At 44.5% G+C, this 22,209-nt stretch overlaps 1 protein-coding gene across 1 annotated transcript in view; it reads left to right on the top strand.

The window, feature by feature from the left end:
* The window catches only part of RPS19BP1 (ribosomal protein S19 binding protein 1), a 242,532-nt gene that overhangs the window by 188,426 nt on the left and 31,897 nt on the right, over window positions 1–22,209 (top strand). Inside the window, exon 3 of the mRNA XM_044062399.1 lies at window positions 11,577–11,674. Coding sequence (XP_043918334.1) covers window positions 11,577–11,674 — 98 coding nt within the window. The remainder of the gene's footprint in view (window positions 1–11,576; window positions 11,675–22,209) is intronic.

Here is a 22,209-nt window from a genome sequence, read left to right on the forward strand (position 1 = left end):
CTACAATTCCAGTCTCACATAGACCTACCACGACAGCAAACCAAACGCATAAACACACAAAAACACACAAAAACATACTCGGAGGCTCTAAATAAAAATCTGCCTAAGCAGCAGAGACTTCCAAAGCAGACACCCAAGCAACCGCTACCCCAAAACAAAACACGTGCAACACATAGCTCACAAAGCCAGTGTGCCGAACAGTCACAGCCCTTAAGGCTAAACAACACACTTAATACACTTGTAATAGGTGACTCTATCATCAGGCACACTGACGTCCCTCTCACCAGGCTGAACAAGGAGAAGGTCACGGTGAGCTACCTGTCGGGCGCTAGGATCCGCCACATAACACAAGCACTCGGGTCACTCCAAGGCAAATACAAATATGACTCAGTCATTGTCCATGCTGGTGTGAATGACCTGAGACGTACCTTCCTGGACTACATGAAAAGAGACATAGAAGAGCTCTCTGAGCATGTAGCCCAGGCCGGTATGACCCTGACCTTGAGTAGCATCTTACCCTAACCAAGAATGATGCCACAATATGAAGACAAGATGATCAATTTCAGCAATTGGCTTAAGTATTGGTGTCATTCAAAGGGGATCCAATGCCGGTCAGCCTGGGATGACATGCTCGACAAGCCACGATGCTTCGCTAAGGATGGCTTGCACCTGTCACCCCTGGGCTTTCGGATATTGGCAAAGGCTCTTGCTACCCCCATAGTGCCTTTTTTAGGCAAGGCTCAAAAGACAAACCCACCTCCATAGGTATCACAAGGGATAAAAAACTAAGAGTAATGCTACTCAACGCCAGAAGTCTAAACCTCAAAATGCACGCACTCAAAACTCTCCTTAGCATGAAGAACATCCAATATCTGTGCAGTAACAGAAACCTGGTTCAAGGCTCCCGAGAGCACCCCAGCACTACCAGGTTATACCTCATACCATGCTTTTCGGCACCGAAACTTGGACCGAACCACAAAAGGAGGGGGGGTATCAATATTCGTCAAAGATACCCACACCTCCAGGTTGGTGACACAGCATGAAGCATCAGAGACTATCCATGTGCAACTAACAGTGGGTAAAACTGCCTTCCAGTTTATAGCCTGCTACAGACCACCCTCCCAAACCCAGGAATCCCACTCGGCCTTCCTGAGAACACTGGAAAATATGAAGGTCTCTCCAACCACCATTATATTGGGCGACTTCAACTACCCAAACATAGACTTGGGAGCATTACTCTAGCTCCAACTCCCTAGCCCAAACGTTCCTAGAATTTATAAACTCAGATGCTATGGAACAACTTGTTACCACTCCCACAAGAGGGGAAAACATACTGGACCTGATCATCACCGACATGGGGACTGTGCTCCAGACCAGAAGTGTATCCCTCACTGGTAAGATCAGACCATAAACTAATCTCACTGGATATTCACATCCTGACCCCACCCCCTGACAGAAAATCAGAGTGAAAAACTTCTCTAAAGCAAATTTCACACTCCTCAAAACCGAGGTGGAATCCTTCAAAGCCCCCGGGCCTGTGGAAAATACGGCCCAGACTGCAGAATCCTTTATAAACACATTCTGTGAACACCTTCAGGAATGCATGGATCATGCAATCCCAAATAAAACCAAGACCCAATCCTCCAAAGGCAGACGTCCTGTCTGGTGGACCCCAGCCATAAACAAACTATACAATAGAAGGAGGAAGCTACTACATGATGGAGCAAAATCCCAAAAAGGGAAGGCATCTCTGATCAGTATTAGCAAAAAACTGCGGGCACTCATAAAATCGTCTAAGGCCAGCTTCGAGAGAAAAATTGCACAGGACACTAAGGATAATCACAAGGCTTTCTTTAGTTATGTTAGGAACCTGGGTGGGAATTCCCAGATATGCTCAGAATTAGTCCAAAATGACAAAAAATACACCAAACCCACAGACATTGCCAACATCCTAGCTGACAGGTTCAGCGCAAACCCCCCCCCTCCCCACCAAAAGGGCAAATATCTATCCCAGCAGAGTGCTGCCCCCCTGACATCTCAGATGCTCAGGTAAGCGCCGCCCTCTCCAAAGCAAAAAACACGGCATCAATGGGACCCAGACGGTGTCTCGGGCTGCGTCCTACATGAACTCTAAGAAGAGCTAAACCCAAACCTAAAACTACTGTTCAATCTCAGCCTTTACTACAGGATATGTACCCAAAGAGTGGCGTACAGCAGCAGTGGTCCCTCTCCACAAAGGTGGTGCCTCAGCGGATCCTGGAAACTATCGCCCCATAAGCCTGACTAGCTTGGTCTGCAAAGCTATGGAAAGGATCATCATGGACCTCATAAATAAAGATATTGGGGATCTACAGACACTGGATCCTACCTAGTTCGGCTTTGTTAAAGGCAGATCCTGCCTCTTAAACCTGGTCGATTTTTTTGAAACAGTCACCAAGGCCATTGACGAGGGGAAGGTGGTCCACACAGCCTACCTGGACCTCGAAAATGCCTTTGATACAATACCCCACTCGGGCATTATAGATAAGCTCACCAGCTTAAATGTAAACCCCTATGTCACTAGATGGGTTGCAAACTGGCTCAAGGACAGAACCCACATGGTTAGAATTGCTGGAGCCATGTCAGACTCCAAACCAGTTACAAGTGGCTTCCCACAAGGCTCAGTCCTGGGACCTCTCTTGTTCGGTATATATTTCTCGGAGGTACAGGCCAACACGGAAGGACTGTGGCTGACCAAGTTCGCAGATGACTGCAAACTGGGCGCCGTAATAGACTCTCCAGCCGACACAAGCATCCTCCAAAAGGGCCTCATAGAAACAGACAACTGGTGCCAGAGCCATGGCCTCAAGCTAAACGCCAAAAGTGTATAGTCATCCCCTTTGGCAAAAACAAAGTGCCCACAAATTACCACATAGGTGGTAATCCATTAAGTACAGAAGTAGTAATTAGGGACCTGGGGACCCAAGTTGATAGCAATCTCTCATTTGACAACCACGTGGCCAAAGTGTTTAGAAAAACATTTTATGTAGCCCACCTAATCATGAAGGGATTCACATCTAGATCAGGGGAGGTCATCGTGCCTCTTTACTCATCCCTCATCAGGCCCATAATTGAGTAGAGTGCCCCTTTTGGGATGTACCTTACCAGACACCTGCAGCAACTGGAAAGACCCCAAAAGTACCTCACCAAGAGGATCAAAGGGCTCAATCAGATGCCATATGCTGCCCGGTTAAAGAAACTCCAGCTCCACTCAGTGGCATACCGCCTGCTGAGAGGCGATCTATGCCTGACGTATAAAGCCATGTCCAACCCGGAATTAATGGACATGCTGCACCTCAGAAAATCCAAATCCCATCGAGCTACATGCTCGAGAGACTTGAACCTCAGCACTGAAATAAATAGGACTTGCTGGAGGGACAGATTCATAACCCAGAGGCTCCCTTCACTCTGGAATAAAATCCCAGTCCAGGTTAGACAGAGTCCCTCATTGACTCTCTTCAAGAGGAATCTTGATGAGTGGCTGGGAGATCGTAGGTTTACCCCGAGTATCACTTCTGTGTCACTGTTAGACAAAGGCACAGTATACTAACCTCAAAAAAGGGCATAGCAAAATTAATTTAAAATGGGTGGCGAAAGCCAAACACACTTTGGCTAGGCTTATAAATGCCCTAGGGCAGATAGTGTAGTATGAACCTATGAACATCTGCAAGAAGGTCCATCTCCCTGCCTTCAGTGTATCTGGGATGGAGTTACCCCCCCCCCTGCTGTAGCAGAAGTTCTATGCATAATGAGAAGGTGGGCTTCAAGTCATCTTTGGGTTTTATCTGACATGCAGTCCCAATACCTCTGGCAGCAGTCCTGCTGTTTTATGCATCATCTTGCGGCTCTTTATTATAAGTGTATAACTTTTGATGTTAAGTTGTCAATCTCGCCTTCATTCTTGCTTGATGGGTTCGGAGCCGATCCCTCGGCTCCGACTCGGCACTTGCTAAGCTCGAGAGTCACTTTTACCAGCTCGAGGCAGCCCCATATCCCATGATGCAAGGCGGTAAGTACCCAGATCTCGTTTGCCGCTTCGCTTATGAGGTCCTCCTTTTACCAGCTCCTGGTAAGTGATTCACTTTTTGGATATTTAAGCCCCTTTTTCTTAAAAAACCCTTAATTATTAGTTATTAGTTAATTATTTACTTTTTGTGACAGAAATTCCCTGTCTTTTCTAATTTATTTTAGTCAAACTTTACCCATCCCATCCCCTCCCTGTTAGGGTGTGTGTGTTTGTTTATAGAAATACCTTTTGGTATTTTATTTAAGTTAATTTTTTGACTGGTGTGTGTGTGTTTGTTTAAAGCACCATGTCAAAGGAGAGGGTCTCAGGTTTTAAGAAGTGTGACTCGTGCTGTCAGAAGATGTCTCTGACAGACGGTCACACTTCTTGCCTGTATTGCCTGGGGCCTCTTCACCTGCAGGACTCCTGTGCTATTTGTCATTCCTTCAGCCAGAGAGTCCTGCAGGAAAGACGCAACAAACTGATCCTTAGGGGCCTTCTTAAGCCGGAGGGCTCTCCGGCTAAGTCGGCTCCATCTAAATCAGTTAAATCTTCCAAGGCCCAGGCTTCTGTGTCTAAGCCTGCGGCCTCGGCTCCGAGTCGAGATCGGCTCCGGCTGGAGCCGATTCTGGCTTAACAAAGCCTTCGGCACCGATGGCTATCGGTGCCGAATCTGTATCGACCACTTCGGTGTCGGCTCCGATCGGTTCCGACACCCATTTGGCACAGGCATCGGTGTCGGCTCCGACACCGTTACTTTGGTGGCTGTATCGGCTCCGGCTGGAGCCGATACATCGAGGCTTCCTGTCGGCTCCGAAAGGATCTATAATATCGGCTCCGATGGCTCATTCCAGGAAGAGGTCGAGGTCTCCTTCCTTGGAGCCGATACTTTCGGCTCCGGCTTCACCTCTTCTATCGGAACGGAGCCATCTGAGCCGATCTTCAAGGTCATCCAGACTGTCAGATCATGACCTAAAGAGAGTGGTCAGTAGATTACTTAAGTCACAGGTACTGGCCCAAATGTTACATAGTCCGTCTCAACAGACGACTGTTGGTCCACACCCCGTTACAGTTCCTCCTTCAACTCTACCCCAGAGCTTGGAGTTGGAGTCTTCGAATGGTTACTGCTACGGCTGGAGGCGGATACCCCTTCTGTTCCTTCAGCCTCTACTCTTATCTCCTCTTGAGACCTTCCTTAGAGGGATTCGTGGTCGGGCTTCCATGGTCTCCTCCGAGGGGTGAGTGGCATCGGACCCTTGTCCGAACCCGCTCTTCCCTTGGAGCCTCGGCCTTGGTGAGCTCGGCTCCGACATCTGCCTCGAGGCTTCCCTTCGGTGGTCCCTGGAGTTCCTAGCTCTTGGAGCGGGTTCTCTCGGACCTGCCTGGGAGGGAGCATTCGAGGTGATGAAGAGTGTACTGGCCACTGGTATCAGTCAGCAGTCTGTTCCGTAGCTCCTCCCTCTATAGTACCTGTTGACATCTCTGCCACTTCTCTTGCTACAGGACCCAGAGATCCTCCGCCTCAGGTTTCCCCATTGGGAATTTCCCCTCTTCGAGGATTCTCCTGATGTTTCGGGAGATCCTCCTAGGAAGAGGACTTGTAAGAGGAAGCATGTAGACTCCCGAGTCTGTCACTGGATACTGACTTTGATGAGTCAGAGGGATCCCTAGATCCCCTCTGAGGATGTCTCCTTCTCAGACATCCTAGAACTCCTGAAACAGAGGGAAACTGGCCCACCAACAATCCCTCTGAGGATGAGTCAGTATACCTAGAGGCGTTTGGATCTCGGCCCTCCACCTCCTGGGTGTTTCCGCCTTCGACCCCTTATGCAGGTTATTGCACGAAGGCGTGGGCAGCTCCTGACTCTGTAGAGCCAGTCCCTAGGAGGCCTTCAAAATTTATCACTGCCCGTGTGACAAGCAATTCCTCACCAAGGGTGTCCCGCTGATGCCATGGTTGTGGCTGCGCCACCAAAAAGGAACTTGCAGATCCTTCCGTGCCCGTCCATCCTCCTAATAAGGACTCTAGGACCATGGATAGGTATGGTAAGCGGATGTTTTCCTCAGCGACCTTTGCTATGCGTCGCTGAATTACCTATGTCACTTCACCAGACTCCAGAGGGATATCCTTAAGGAGCTGGGTGAAGTAGTTCAGGATCCTACAGCTACAGGGGCTCAAGAAAAAATTGCTTCGCAGCTAGGAACCCTCAATTCCATTGCAAACTCCTCCATGCGGCTAATATCTTATGCTGCGGATGGAGCGAGTAGAGCCGCAGGTACAGGTGTGGCTCTTAGACGCCAAGCCTGGATGCGGCTATGTGATTTTATGGATCCCTTTAAGGCGTCCTTCACAAATTCTCCCTTTGATGGGTCAGCTTTGTTTGGCCCTCAGGTGAAGGAAACCTTGACCAGGTGCGAACAGGACGGCAAGACTCTTTCTGCTGTTGGAGTCCGTTTTTCCACCCCTTCTAGACCTTATCCCAAAGGACAGAAAGGTGGGAAAATGTGGTTCCGTAAATCCCAAGGAGTCACGCAGGATTCACGTGGTCAGTTTACCCCTAGAGGCAGAGGGGGTAACAACAACAGACGCCGCTCTAGAGGCAGAGGGGTCGAAAACCAGGGAAACAGGGAGCCTCTCTGACAAACCCTTTCAGCATCCCTGAGGTGTTGCCCGGCTGTCCCTCCTTGGAGGCAGTCGGGGGAAGATTATCACTGTACCCAGAAGCCTGGCATTCCCTTACTCAAGACAATTGGGTACAGTCGATCATATCCAAGGGTTACATAATTCCTTTCGAGGAAAGTCCCTTCCCCTCAAGTTCCCTTCCAGATGTACCACCCGGTCTAAGGGAGATTGCAGAGTCAGAAGTCTTAAAACTACTGCAAAAAAGAGCCATTCAGCCAGTTACAATAGACCATTCAGAGCCCGGAATCTACTCAAGGTTCTTTTTGGTCCCCAAAAAGACGGGAGACTGGAGACCAATATTGGATCTCAGCAGACTCAACAAGTCTGTCAGGAAGACAAGATTCCGAATGGTCACTCTTCAGTCAATTCTGCCCTTCTTACAGAAGGACAACTGGATGTGCTCAATAGATCTTCAGGATGCGTACTATCACATCAAAATTCACAGACGCTCCAGGAGATTTCTCCGCCGGCTGGGGTCCAGTCATTTCCAGTTCAGAGCCCTGCCCTTTGGTCTCACTACAGCCCCCAGAGTGTTCACCAAATGCATGGCAGTGGTCACGGCTCACCTGAGACGTCAAGGATTCCAGGTGTTTCCGTATCTCGACGACTGGCTCCTGTCAGCCACCACCAGGCATCAGCTTATACAAGCCAGGGATTACACAATAGACCTTTGTTCTCATTTGGGCATCTCAATCAACTTCGAAAAGTCATCCTTATCGCCCTGCCAGTCTATTACCTTCATAGGCAAACTTAAACACTGTTCGGATGTCAGCTACCCTTACAGATCAAAGAGTTTCAGACATTCAGAGTCATGTCAGGATCATTCTGGCCAGCAAGAAAGTACAGGCCAGAATGGTTCTAAAGGTATTAGGTCTCATGGCTGCGGCCATTACTCTTCTTCCCTGGCTCGATTTTACATGCGCCTTCTTCAGTGGATGCTGTTCACACAATGGTCATACCAGCAACTTCCAATGCGTCACCAGATTCTGGTGACACAGACATGCAAAGAGCATCTTGCTTGGTGGATCACATCGCCTCAGGTTCACCAAGGCAGGTACTTTGTACCCCATCCCGATAGCCACTGTCACCACGGATGCCTCCCTGATCGGGTGGGGGGGTCATTATCAGGGCAGGATGGTTCATGGGGCGTGGCAGCCGTTCGAGTACCATCTGCACATAAATGTCCTGGAGATGAGAGCAGTGCTTTTAACGTTGCAAGCCCTCAACGACTTTCTTCCCGTAGGGACAATTGCAGTCCACACAGACAACATGTCTGTAGTTTGGTATATCAACAAACAGGGCGGAACCAAGTCCTACCCCTTGTGTCGAAGCTCAGACTATGGCAATGGGCGATCTCCTCTCATCGGTTTCTGGTAGCAACGCATATCCCTGGGAAAACCAACATTGTAGCGGACAGATTGAGCAGAGCTATTCTCATGCCTCACGAGTGGTCTCTCAAGCAATCTATAGCGGAAGAGATTTTTCTGGAATGGGGTCGTCCATGTTGCGATCTTTTGCTACTCCCCAAAACAGCAAATGTCCAGACTTCTTCAGCCTCTTCCCTCTATCAGGCCAACCCCCAGAGACGCTCTGACCCAGGATTGGCCCCAGGGACTTCTTTATGCCTTCCTCCATTTCCTCTGATCCCTCAGGTCATCCAGAAAGCTACCGTTTTGAGAGCCAAATTGATTCTCATTGCCCCTTACTGGCCTCGACAAGTTTGGTTCCCGTTCCTCCATCATCACCTTTTGGTGCAGCCGTGGCATCTGGACCCAGTGCCAGATCTTCTGATTCACCAATCGGGTCAGCTGCACCGGTCAATCCCTTCTCTCAACCTCACAGCATGGTTGCTCCACTTCCTTCCTTAGCCAGGCTTTCTTTGATCTCTAACCCAGTTAGAGACATCATAGTAGCTTCGCTAAAATCCTCTACCAGGAGGATTTATACAAGCAAATGGAAACGTTTCTCTTATTGGGCTAAGGCCCAGAATATTGATCCTTTTACTGCCCTGTTCAGGCAGTCCTGGACTTCTTAGCAGAGATTTTTCATGCAGGCTCCTCTTCTTCCACAGTCAGAGTTCAATTGGCTGCTATTTCCAATTTTCATGTCGGGATAGCAGATCATAATATTATGTCCCATAGGCTCTGCAGGGCCTTCTTGAAAGGAATTTTCCTACTAAAGCCTCCAATCAGGAATCCTCCTCCTCAGTGGGATCTAAATTTAGTGCTGACATCCTTGATTCTTCCCCCCTTCGAGCCAGCTGTTTCTTGTTCCCTGAAATATCTTTCTTGGAAAACTTTATTCCTAGTGGCTATTACATCTGCCAGGAGGGTGTCTGAACTTCATGCTCTTTCGGTTCGACCCCCCTATTTGGTTTTTCACAAAGACAGAGTATCTTTGAGAACTAACCCAATCTTTTTACCTAAGGTCACTTCAAAGAACAATTTGAATCAATCCATTGATCTCCTGTATTTTTCCTAACTATTCAGATAGAGCTGAACAAAAGCTACATTATCTTGATGTCCACCGTCAACTTAGATATTATTTGGACAGAACAAAAAAATTTAGAAAATCTGATCAACTTTTTGTTTCCTATGCGGATAATAAAAAAGGCCTTCCTGTTTCTAAAGTGACCTTGTCCAGATGGCTTTCTTGGTCATCTCTGAAATTTATGCTCAGGGGAAAACAGCTGTGCTCAAAACCTAAAGCACATTCAACTAGGAGCTTAGCTACTTCTACAGCTTTTCAAGCTAGACTTCCTTTGGACACTATTTGTGCAGCAGCCACTTGGGCTACTCCTCACACTTTTGTTTCCCATTACAAATTGGACTTGGCCTCCAGGGACAGAGCCAGTTTTGGCTCTACAGTCCTCAAGAGTTTGTTCCATTGAGCCACCCAGGATAGAGGTGCTAGGGACGCAGTCCCATCAAGCAAGAATGAAGGCGAGATTGACAACTTAACATTAAGAAGTTATGTACCTACCATAACGTTCCATGTTAGTTGTCTTCTCTGCCTTCTTTCTTGCGACCTCCCTCCTTCCCCCTGGCCTGGACAGACCTTGTTATAAGAAACTGTTATGCTGAAGACCATTCAGACCTGGTCCTTCTTCCATCTGTAAGTTTTCTTTCTTCCTTTGGGAAGTATTTTATGCTTGGTGCTATTGCCCTTTGTCAGCAAACGAGATCTGGGTACTTACCGCCTTGCATCATGGGATATGGGGCTGCCTCGAGCTGGTAAAAGTGACTCTCGAGCTTAGCAAGTGCCGAGTCGGAGCCGAGGGATCGGCTCCAAACCCATCAAGCAAGAAAGAAGGCGAGAGAAGACAACTAACATGGAACGTTATGGTAGGTACATAACTTCTTATTTACCTCCCAGTCCTGCAGTGACATAAGGTGATGTTACTGCAGGCTAGAAAAACCCTGTATGTTTGTGAAGTTTTTTTTTTAATTTTTGCTCAGACCCTAAAGTAATTAGTGGTGCAATATTGGCATTTTTTTCTCTGGAGCTCATAGTATGGTGTAGCAGCTTAAGCTCCATGTACTAAGTAACACACTTGTGCTGTCACACAGTGTTGCAACTTTCAAAGCTATAGAACATCTTCCGCTCTTGGTTTCCTTGATCTTTGTACGATGAAGAATTACAATCAGATTTCTGTGATCACAGCCAGGTTATATGCTGACAAAGAGAACGTCAAGATTCACTTCTCAAGCTTTGCTTTCAAAGTGGATTTTTTGACATTCATTTTTCAAACATGCAGTTTGGCTGTGCTCATTATCTTGTTACTGCTATGCATAGTATTCTGGACGTCTGTCCAATTCTGTACACATACATTGTTCTTTGTTCATGCTGTGAATTAATTTTATCGAATAACTTTTTAATCTTACCTTCCTTCAAGCCAAGCAACCCAAAATTAGGCCACATCTAGTACACATTCCATGAATTCTAATCGCACAAGCATATCTCATCTTACATGATCATATGGTTCTAGTTCATTTCAATTAATTTCACAATGCAGCATCATGACTTCCATATTATTTTATAGGTATCCATTTTCTCTGTTAATTCTTTTAGCTGAGTACCTGAATTTCACTAGCCTTGTTCACTGACCTACCGTTATCATGTTTGAAGATCTATCTTAAAGCTTGCTTATTTCATGGTTTATTTTACCAAAAAATGTTCTGTTTCTTATTAATGTGCCATTCATCTTGACAAATTCACAGTGCTCATCATTTTATAATAACTCTATAGTATATTTTCTTGAAAGTAGCAAATAAGCTTCTAACTCTTTCCTGAACTTCTCTCTGGTTTATCTTTTACCTCTTTTCTTAAAGTGAAAGTTTTCAAGGATTCTCCCTCAAGAACTTGCAGGAGAGTATCACAATGTACTTTTCAGACCTCTGCTTTCAAAGTCCTAAATCCTTAGATTTCATTTTTCAGTCAAGATTCCTTGAAGAAAAGAAGTTCCTGGTGGTTGTACTAGGGCATTGACATTACAAGTTATACTTCAGAACGCACATTGAAAGTAAGTTTTTCTTTCTTTTTGCAAATAGTTTTTCACTTGACGCCATGGGGTATCAGAATAACGGATAAACAAGACTGACACTGCAGATGTGATGCAACTTTCCAAGGCATTTGCACTGTGACTGAGCTCTCTAGAATGCTAGTCTGCCATGACATGCAGCTTCCTTTAGCCAGCTTGTTAGCATTTATGTACTCCTTTTACTAAAGTATCAATGAAACATTATTTAAGTTTATTAACAGTTTGATAAAGCTGACAAACTTCTCAAATGAAAATTTTAAGTGATGAAAACTAGTTAACATACAGGTTTTCAATAACTCTTGTTACAGAGGAATATCGAAAGCGCCAGCCTACTAGCCATTTTACTGAAAATCTGCAGTACATGCTAAGCTCTAGGTGTGCAACGGACAGTTCTGTTACAGAAAAGGTATGGTTTTTCATGGCCAGTTTCGATTAATTTTATACCTGCATAATTTTTAGTTTTGACAGGTACTGTAAAATGTAAAATTTCATTAGTGTCATTTAGTGCATTTTGGTACTGCTTTGCACATGAAGCATGGACTCTGTGGCAGTGCTGTCTTGCATGACAGATTCATGTAAAACTGTACATGTTGACAAATTTTCTTCTGGTGTAAAGGAGTTGGTGTGTTCTTTTAACTTTACTTTCTGCATTACTCATGTGTGTTTGTACTGCAATTCTGCCATGAGGATTTTAGAAGTTATATGTAATGTCTGAACTAGTGTGGCATTAGCGTTGATACCTCACAGCAAGAGATTCTCCAGTTTGATTCTTGGCTGGGGTGCCTTCTGTGTGGAGTGTGTATGGTCATCCCTGTGTTCGTTTGAGTTTCCTCTAGGTGCTCTTCCCACATTCCCAAGACATGCTGCAGGTGGACTGGACATTCTAAATTTCGCCCTAGGTGTGAGTGTGTGCCTTCTGAGGAAGGTTGGGTGCCGGGCTGGCAACTTGACACTGTATAACTGGTACTACCATTTGTTCAGTGGACAACAATGATCCGCTGTGGCGACCCCTAACAGGAGCAGCTGAAAGGAGAAGATGTGTAATCTCTGAACAAAGGCACCTCAGAGAATATTTGGTTGGTTGATTGGCATTTGATTACCAGGAAATTCCGACTGGGTTAGAAGCCCATTTTCAGCAAAGGCCCAGGGAGAAAATCTCCAAATTATTACAAAACATTTTAAGAACAATAATTTTACAATCTTAAAAAATAAAACAAAAATTCTGCATTTTAAATAACTGTAAAAAATGACAGTGCAAGCTGGAGAAGTTGTTTGACCACAACTGAGCTACAAAATATAAGTATCTTTTGATTATTTTTACAGATTACTGTTTTTATAATTTAATATATATAAAGCACTTTGTCTATTCAGAATCTTCACAAATCCTTATCTGTTTAAAAAATTTCATTTGACTCTGTAGTGCTTTTCTGTCTTAGGCTATTGTATAAACTGAAACATTTACTCTGTGTAATTATCTCTTGGCTAGTGGGGGCTGGTTCTTTTGTGTTCTTGTAAAAAAAAGTTGTTGTTCTGGTCTTTGTCTTTGCACACAGTGCAAGCTGGAGAAGTTGTTTGACCACAACTGAGCTACAAAATATAAGTATCTTTTGATTTTTTTACAGATTACTGTTTTTATAATTTAATATATATAAAGCACTTTGTCTATTCAGAATCTTCACAAATCCTTATCTGTTTAAAAAATTTCATTTGACTCTGTAGTGCTTTTCTGTCTTAGGCTATTGTATAAACTGAAACATTTACTCTGTGTAATTATCTCTTGGCTAGTGGGTCTGGTTCTTTTGTGTTCTTGTAAAAAAAAAAAGTTGTTGTTCTGGTCTTTGTCTTTGCACACAGTGCAAGCTGGAGAAGTTGTTTGCTGAGCTACAAAATATAAGTATCTTTTGATTATTTTTACAGATTACTGTTTTTATAATTTAATATATATAAAGCACTTTGTCTATTCAGAATCTTCACAAATCCTTATCTGTTTAATAAATTTCATTTGACACTGTAGTGCTTTTCTGTCTTAGGCTATTGTATAAACTGAAACATTTACTCTGTGTAATTGTCTCTTGGCTAGTGGGTCTGGTTCTTTTGTGTTCTTGTAAAAAAAAAAGTTGTTGTTCTGGTCTTTGTCTTTGCACACAGTGCAAGCTGGAGAAGTTGTTTGACCGCAACTGAGCTACAAAATATAAGTATCTTCTGATTATTTTTACAGATTACTGTTTTATAATTTAATATATATAAAGCACTTTGTCTATTCAGAATCTTCACAAATCCTTATCTGTTTAAAAAATTTCATTTGACTCTGTAGTGCTTTTCTGTCTTAGGCTATTGTATAAACTGAAACATTTACTCTGTGTAATTATCTCTTGGCTAGTGGGGGCTGGTTCTTTTGTGTTCTTGTAAAAAAAAAAAAAAGTTGTTGTTCTGGTCTTTGTCTTTGCACACAGTGCAAGCTGGAGAAGTTGTTTGACCGCAACTGAGCTACAAAATATAAGTATCTGCTTTTATTTTGTCCCACCCTGCCTCCCTGTTGGTGTCTTGCTCTTATACTTGGTGGCTTTGCAGTTGCCCGCCCCTACTGTGACACACCTCCCAATCTAGTGTCATTAGCTCATTCTTCTTAATACAGAGAGAACATTTGATAAGGCCTTCTGTTCCTCCTTTTTCCCTTTTCAAAAAGTAAAACAAAACTTTTTTTCTTTTCGCCTGAACCTTCTTGTGTTCTGACTGTCCTTCTCAAACATATTGGAAATATACAGTATATTTCAGAGCATTTGTTATAACTGTATTTGCTATAACTGATTTAAGTATTTTTTTCTGGCTTTTTGAATATTTACTGCTTAGCGACTGCATCTTAGCCTGTTTATACAGCTCTGCATTCTGTTTAAACTGTTTTTGTGTTGATTAACTGTTTTGCACTCTTAAAAAGTTATTTGTTGCTTAATTTTACCTGTAGGCTAACACACTCAAGTGTGCTAGCCGCTTAAAAGCAAAAAAAATCTCTTGTTTTCCCACCTTACTGAGCTAGAGTAGTCCAGTTTCAGAGTTGCTGATCCCTGGGCTTTGTTTTTAGTTCCTGTTACTGATCCGTTGCCTTATTAGGAAGGAGGGAAGTTTCTTTGCTTACCAGTGGGAGTGGGAAGCACTGAGCAGCCTTTTTGTCCGAATTGGTGAAGTTTCAGCCAGAAACTAGTAGTCCATTGGTCGTTTTGGGCCAATTCCTAGCTCCTTTCAGCCCCCTGCTATAAAACACGCTAAACACGCGTTTTCCAGCTTGTACCAACTCAGCACAGATCCTCGTGGTGGCCTGCAGAGTGATCCAAGCAGCAGAGAGCTAAAGAGTGACTTTCTACCAGATATAAGTATTTTGTGGCTTTCCCACTGTTATTAAGCTAGCGACTGCATTTAGCCTGTTTTACTGCTACTTTAAGTGATTTCTGCATTTTACACTGTTTATTGCACTTTAAGTTACTAATTGTTGCAAATTGTTTCTGTAGGCTACACACTAAAGTCGCTAGCCGATTTACAGCATTTATAGCATTTACTGTCTGTTTTTTCCTTATCTCTGTAATAAAACAAAAAAATCTCTTGTTTTCCGCCTTACTGAACTAGAGTAGTCCAGTTTCAGAGTTGCTGATCCCTGGGCTTTGTTTATAGTTCCTGTTACTGATCCATTGCCTTATTAGGGAGGAGGAAGTTTCTTTGCTTACCAGTGGGAGTGGGAGGCACTGAGCGCCTTTCTGTCCGATTTGGTGAAGTTTCAGCCAGAAACTAGTAGTCCATTGGTCGTTTTGGGCCAATTCCTAGCTCCCTTCAGCCCCTGCTATAAAACACGCTAAGCGTTAGCCTGAGTTACCACTGTTGCACACAAGAGCAGCGGCGGTTAAACAAGGTTAACTATTCGGGCCATCTAAATTCCACTCTTCAAATTTTCCCTTAGAACTACCTTCCTCGAGCTGTACTGCTGATCTAACCAGCATATCCTATAACTGAAAAGTTCATCTCTACTTGATTCCCAAGTAGACTATTCTCTATCTGTAAAGCCTAGCACTTACTCCTACAGTACTTGCACCTTGATAAAGCACTCTTATTATAGATAGTACCCCACCAGCCTAAAACCCACTTCCCCCGGAGTCATTTGAAAGTCTCTTTATCTACTACTTCTAGTATGTCGAGGGATCAGTTGCTAGTGTCCTCTCCAGCTCAACTGGTGAACCTGGGAATATTGAGGCAATGTTACAATTGCCTCATGTACCTGAACAATCCTCTCCTCCTCCCACAAAACACAAATACATGCGAGATGCAACTATACGGCCAAACTGGAGGCTGAGCTCTCTCAACATAGGACTGGCAAGACCAGACAGGAGGAGAAGGTAACCACATACAATACATACCCAGTCACACATGGTACCATCACAACTTCAAATCATACACATACTCACACAAAGACATACTGGAGGCTCTGATCAAAATTTACCAAAACAGCAGAGGCCACCAAAGCAGACACCCAAACAACTACCACCTCACGACCCAACACATGCAACACATAGACCACACAGTCAGAGTGTCAAACAGTCACAGCCCTTAAGGCCAAACAAAATGCCAGACACACTTGTCATTGGTGATTCCATAGTCAGACACACTGACGTCCCGCTCACCAGACTGAGTAAGGAGAAGGTCACAGTAAGCTGCCTGTCGGGTGCTAGAATCCGCCACATAACGCAAGCACTCAGGTCTCTCAACAGCAGGTACAAGTACGACTCAGTCATTGTCCACGCTGGTGTCAACGACCTGAGACGTACCTCCTTGGACTACATGAAAAGGGACATCGAGGAGCTCTCTGATTATGTAGCCCAGGCAGGTATGACCCTGACCTTGAGCAGTATCCTACCTTCACCTAGAATGATGCCACAATACAGTGATAAGATGATCAGCTTTAATAATTGGCTTAAATTCTGGTGTCATTCAAAGGGGATCCAATGTCTATCAGCCTGGGATGACATGCTGGACAAGCCACGCTGCTTCACAAGGGACGGCTTGCACCTGTCACCCCTGGGCTTCGGATATTGGCAAAGGCTCTTGCCACCCCATAGTGCCTTTTTAGGCAAGGCTCAAATTCTAAACCTACCACCCTAGAACACCAAAAGGAAAAAACTAAGGGTAATGCTGCTCAATGCCAGAAGTCTCACTCTCAAGATGCACGCACTCGAGGCCCTTCTCAATATGGAGAACATCGATGTCTGTGCTGTGACAGAAACCTGGTTCAAGGCTCCTGAGAGCACCCCAGCACTAACAGGTTTCACCTCATATCATGCGTTCCGGCCCCAAAATCCGGACAACACCAAGAAAGGAGGGGGTGTCCATATTCATAAAGGACACCCACACCTCAAGGTTGGTGGCAACGCGATGCATCGGAGACCATCCAGGTGCAATTAACCATAGGCAAGACTGCTCTGCAATTTGTAGCATGTTACAGGCCACCCTCTCAAACTCAGGAACCTCACATGGCCTTCCTGAAAACATTGGAGGGGATAAATGTATCTCCAAACACCATCATACTAGGTGACTTCAACTACCCTAATAGACTGGGAACACTACTCAAGCCCGAACACTCTAACCCAAAGATTCCTGGAGTTCATAAACTCAAATGCCATGGAACAACTAGTCACCATCCCCACAAGAGGAGAAAACATACTTGATCTCATCATCACGAACATGGGATCAAAATGTTCAACACCGAAGTATACCCCTCACTGGTGAGATCAGATCATAAACTAATCTCGCTGGAGGTCCTCATCCCGCCCACCTGAAACAAAAAGACCACAGTGAAAAACTTCTCAAAAGCTGATTTCACACTTCTAAAAACTAGTGTGGTCTCCTTTAAGGCCCCTGAGCCAGTGGTAAACATTACTCAAACCGCTGAATCACTTACAAATGCCTTCTACCAGCACCTACAGGACTGCATGGATCAGGCAATCCCAAACAAAACTAAGACTCTCTGTACCAAAGGCAAGCGTCCAGTCTGGTGGACCCCAGCCATAAACAAGCTCTACAACAAAAGGAGGAAGCTACTACAAGATAGAGCAAAATCCTTGAAAGGTAAGACACCTTTGATCATTATAAGTAAAAATGATCATTATAAGTAAAAAACTAAGAGCTCTCATAAAATCATCCAAGGCAAATTTTGAGAGAAAAATCGCCAAGGACTCTAAAGACAATCATAAGGCCTTCTTTAGCTATGTTAGAAACCTAGGAGGAAACTCCCAGATATGCTCAGAATTAGTTCAAAATGATGTGAAAATTACTGAACCTACACACATTGCTAACATACTGGCTGACAGGTTCAGTGCAAACTCCCCCCCCCCAAAAGGAGAGATATCTATTCCAGAGGATTGTAGCTCCCCAAACATCTCCAACGCCCAGGTGAGAACTGCCCTCACTAAGGCAAAAAACACAGCATCCATGGGACTGGATGGTGTCCCTGGCTGTGTGCTTCATGAACTCAACGAGGAATTAAACCCACAGTTAGGACAGCTGTTTAATCTTAGCCTCACCTCAGGATACGTACCCAAGGAGTGGCGCACGGCGACTGTGGTCCCACTTCATAAGGGCGGTGCCTCCACAGACCCTGGAAATTACCGCCCCATTAGCTTGACAAGCCTTATCTGCAAAGCCATGGAGAGGATCATAATGGAACTCATAAATAAAGACATAGGGAACTTGCAGACTTTGGATCCAACCCAGTTTGGCTTTGTCAAAGGCAGATCCTGCCTCTTAAACTTGGTTGACTTTTCGAGACAGTCACCAAGGCCATTGATGAGGAAAGGCAGTCCATACAGCCTACCTCGACCTGGCAAAGGCCTTGACACAATACCCCACTCAGGTATCATCGAAAAACTCATCAGCTTGAATGTAAACCCATACATCACAAGATGGGTTGCAAACTGGCTAAGTGACAGAACCCACAGGGTCAGAGTTGCTGGAGCCATGTCAGACTCAAAGCCTGTCACAAGTGGTGTCCCACAGGGCTCAGTCCTGGGTCCACTCTTGTTCGGCATCTATTTTTCTGAAGTACAAGCAAACACAGGAGGGTTATGGCTGACAAAGTTTGCAGATGACTGCAAACTGGGCGCCATAGTCGAAAACACATCTGACACAGATATCCTCCAGAAGGGCCTCACAGAAACGGATAACTGGTGCCAGAGCCATGGCCTGAAGTTAAACGTCAAAAAATGCTTAGTCATACCCTTTGGGAAAAACAAGGTTACCCCTAGCTACCATATAGGTGGCAATCCACTGAGCACAGAAAAAGTCATCAGGGATCTGGGGACCCAAGTTGACAGTAGCCTTTCGTTTGACACTCATGTTGCTAAAGTAGTTAGGAAAACCTTCTATATCGCCCACCTGATCATGAAGGGATTCACATCTAGATCAAGGGAGGTCATCGTCCCCCTGTACTCATCACTCATTAGACCTATGATTGAGTACAATGCCCGTTCGAATGTATCTGACCAGACACCTGCTGCAGCTTGAAAGGCCCCAAAAGTTCCTCACCAAAAGGATAAAGGGTCTCAAAAATATGTCTTATGCTGCCCGACTGAAAGAACTCCAGCTCTATTCAGTCTCATACCGCTTGCTCAGAGGTGACCTGTGCCTGACATATAAGGCCATGTCAAACCCAGATTTGATGAATATGCTTCACCTCAAAAAATCTAGATCCCTCAGAACCACAAGGGCGGGAGACTTAAGCCTTGACACGGTTATAAATAGAACGTGCTGGAGTAACAGATTCATCACCCAGAGACTCCCTATGCTGTGGAACAAAATCCCGGTACATGTGAGGCAGAGCACCTCGCTGGCTTTGTTCAAGAGGAATCTTGACCAATGGATGGGAGATCGCAGATATACCCCAGGGATTACTTCAGTGTCACTGCTTGACAGAGGCACAGAAAAATGATAGGCATAGTTTTTATGAAAGAAAGCCACATAACTATGGGCTAGGCTTATAAATGCCCTTGGGCAGATAGCCTAGTATGAACCTATGAACCTATGATAACTTCTATTGATTCTTGACCAATGTTTTCATCTGACAATCATTTAATATGTAGAAAATTTTTAGACAGTTTATAGAGAAATTAAAGTTAAGTTAGTCTAATACAAATAGGAATTGCAGTACGAAGTGAGGGGATAACCAACTTCTGTTATATTTAGAGAAAAATCAGGGAACAGAATTTGATAAAAGTAAGGAAGCAAGTTTAGAAGGAAAGAATAAAGAGGTATAAGGAATGAAAAGGTACCTGTTATTTTAGGGATATAGTTTATCCTGGTTTTAAGCAAGAACAGAGGGAGACTTTAGCTAGGAAGTCTTTCAGAGTAATTTTGAAAGATGGGAGGAAGGATATTGACCAGATGGATACAGATAAGCTGATCCAGGCCTTAGCAACCTTGCATTAGTACAGACAATGCTAACAGATTTGATAGGTTTGTAAACAGGAAATTTTGGTTACTGACAGACTGGGAACATAGTTGTGTAAAATGTGTTTTATTGCTGGACAGGCAGATGGATGCTGGGTAATTTTATAGGTGGTTCATAGGTAGAGTACTAGGCTATTGGTCCTAGGGTCAATATAAGCCTAGCCAAAAAGGTACCCTGGCTTTCGCCACCCAAGAAAATTATTTTCCTGTGCCCCTGTCGAGCAGAGCCACAAAGGTGATCTCTAGGGTGAATTTCCAATTTTTTATCCAGTCATCAAGATTTTTCTTGAAGATTGCTAATGAAATGTTTGATATAGATAGGTAGTTTGTTCCAGAGTATGGGAAGTCTCTGGGACAGGAATCTATCCCTCCAGCATATGCTGTTTATTGTGGTGACAAGGTTTAGGTTCCTAAAGCGTGTAGCTCGGAGGAATAGGGATTTCTTTAAGTGGAGCATGTCCAACAGCTCTGGGTTTGACATAACTTTGTATATTAGGCAGAGATCGCCTCTGAGTAGGCGATATGCAACGGAGTAAAGCTGGAGTTTTTTGAGACTGTCTGCGTAGGGCATCTGTTTGAGGCCAGTAACCCTCTTTGTGAGGTACTTATGCGGCCTTTCCAGTTGTAGATGTCTTGTGAGGTACATACCAAAAGGGGCATTGTACTCTATAATAGGTCTAATGAGTGAAGAGTAGAGGGGAACAATGACCTCTTTTTTTTTTTCCTGGATGAAGAAACCTTTTGTGATGAGGTGTGCCACATAGAAGGATTTCCTGACTACTGTGGCGATGTGATTTTCAAAGGAGAAACTACTGTCCACCTGTGTCCCAAGGTCTCTATCACACTTTCGGTGTTAAGTAGACTACCACCTATGTGGTAGCTCATGGGTACAGAGTTTTTACCAAAGGGGATGACAATGCACTTTTTTTCCATTTGAGCGTGAGGCCATGGCTTTGACATCAGGCATCTGTCTCAGTGAGTAGGGTTACCACCTGTCCCACTTTACGAGGGACAGTCCCTCTTTGGGCGGTTGTGTCCTGACCAGAATTATTAAAAATGGCAAATGTCCTGAGATTGTAGGACATAGTTATGTCCCATATTTTATGTAATAGTTGCATAAAAGAAGTTATTTCTGTATCTAAAATACCTAAATGTTACAAGAAACAGAATAAGCAACTAAACTGCTACAAGAATAAGCTTTTATTTAGGCAGAAAAGTAAAGTTCTATCCTTCATATGTTCATAGGTTAGTACTAAGCTAACTGCCCTTGCGAGCCATTTTTAAGCCTAGCCAATTACCCTTGTGAGACTCAAACCCTGCACCTTGTGTTTGTAAGGCAAACACCTTAACCATTAGGCCACCCTCCCAACCGCATCCTTTGTACTGACCGTAGGTATGTGTCGGCCTGTAAAATCTGATGTGTCCTGAAAATGTCCCACTATGGCCATTTGAAAAGGTGGCAACCCTATTACTGAGGCCCTTTTGTAGGGTGTCCACATCGTTAGGAGTTTCGATTATGGCTCCTAGTTTGCAGTCATCTGCGAACTTCATTAGCCAAAGACCTTGTGTGTTCGCCTGTACTTCAGAAAAGTAGATACCAAACAGGAGAGGACCCAGGACTGAATCCTGTGATACTCCTGCTACTTTCACATTGTGGGTTCTGTCACTGAGCCAGTTGGCAACCCATCATGTGACATAGGGATTTATACCTAGTTTAGTGAGTTTATCTAGAATCCCAGAGTGGGGGATGGTGTCAAAATCCTTGGTGAGATCTAAATAGGCTGTGTGAACCACCTTACCCTTGTCTACGGCTTTGGTGACTGCTTCAAAGCAGTCTATCAGGTTTAGGAGACATGATCTGCCTTTTACAAACCCGAACTGGGTGGGGTCCAGAGTTTGCAGATTACCAATGTCTTTGTTTATAAGTTCCATGATACATTCCATGGCCTTCCAGACCAGGCTCGTTAGGCTAATGGGGCAGTAGTTTCCTGGGTCCATGGTTGCTCCCCCTTTGTGGAGTGGTATAGCCGTCGCTGTGTGCCATTCAGTGGGTACAAAGCCTGAGGTAAGGCTATGATTGAACATGTTACTTAGGTGGAGTGCCAGTTCATTCTGTAGTTCATGTAGAACGCAGCCTGGGATGTTGTCAGGTCCCATGGATGCTGTATTCTGTGCTTTGGAGAGTGTTTTTTACCTGTGCAGCTTTGATTACACGAACTTACATTCTTCCGGTATAGAGATGGGCCCTTTAGAGGGGTGGGGGGTGGGGGTAAATGTAGCACTGAACCTATCTGCCAGGATGTTGGCAATATTAGTTGGTTCTGTATATTTAGTGCTATTGTGCTGTAACTCAGAGGAGATCCGAGTGTTATTGAGATTCTTGACATAGCTATAGAATGCTTTTTGGTTGTCTATAGAATCAGTGGCGATTTTTGTTTTCCTAACTAGCTTTGGAGAATT

This window comes from Protopterus annectens, chromosome 1.part0 (assembly GCF_019279795.1).
Source record: "Protopterus annectens isolate FY-2018-M chromosome 1.part0, PAN1.0, whole genome shotgun sequence".
In the NCBI taxonomy this organism is placed as follows: Eukaryota; Metazoa; Chordata; order Ceratodontiformes; family Protopteridae; genus Protopterus; species Protopterus annectens.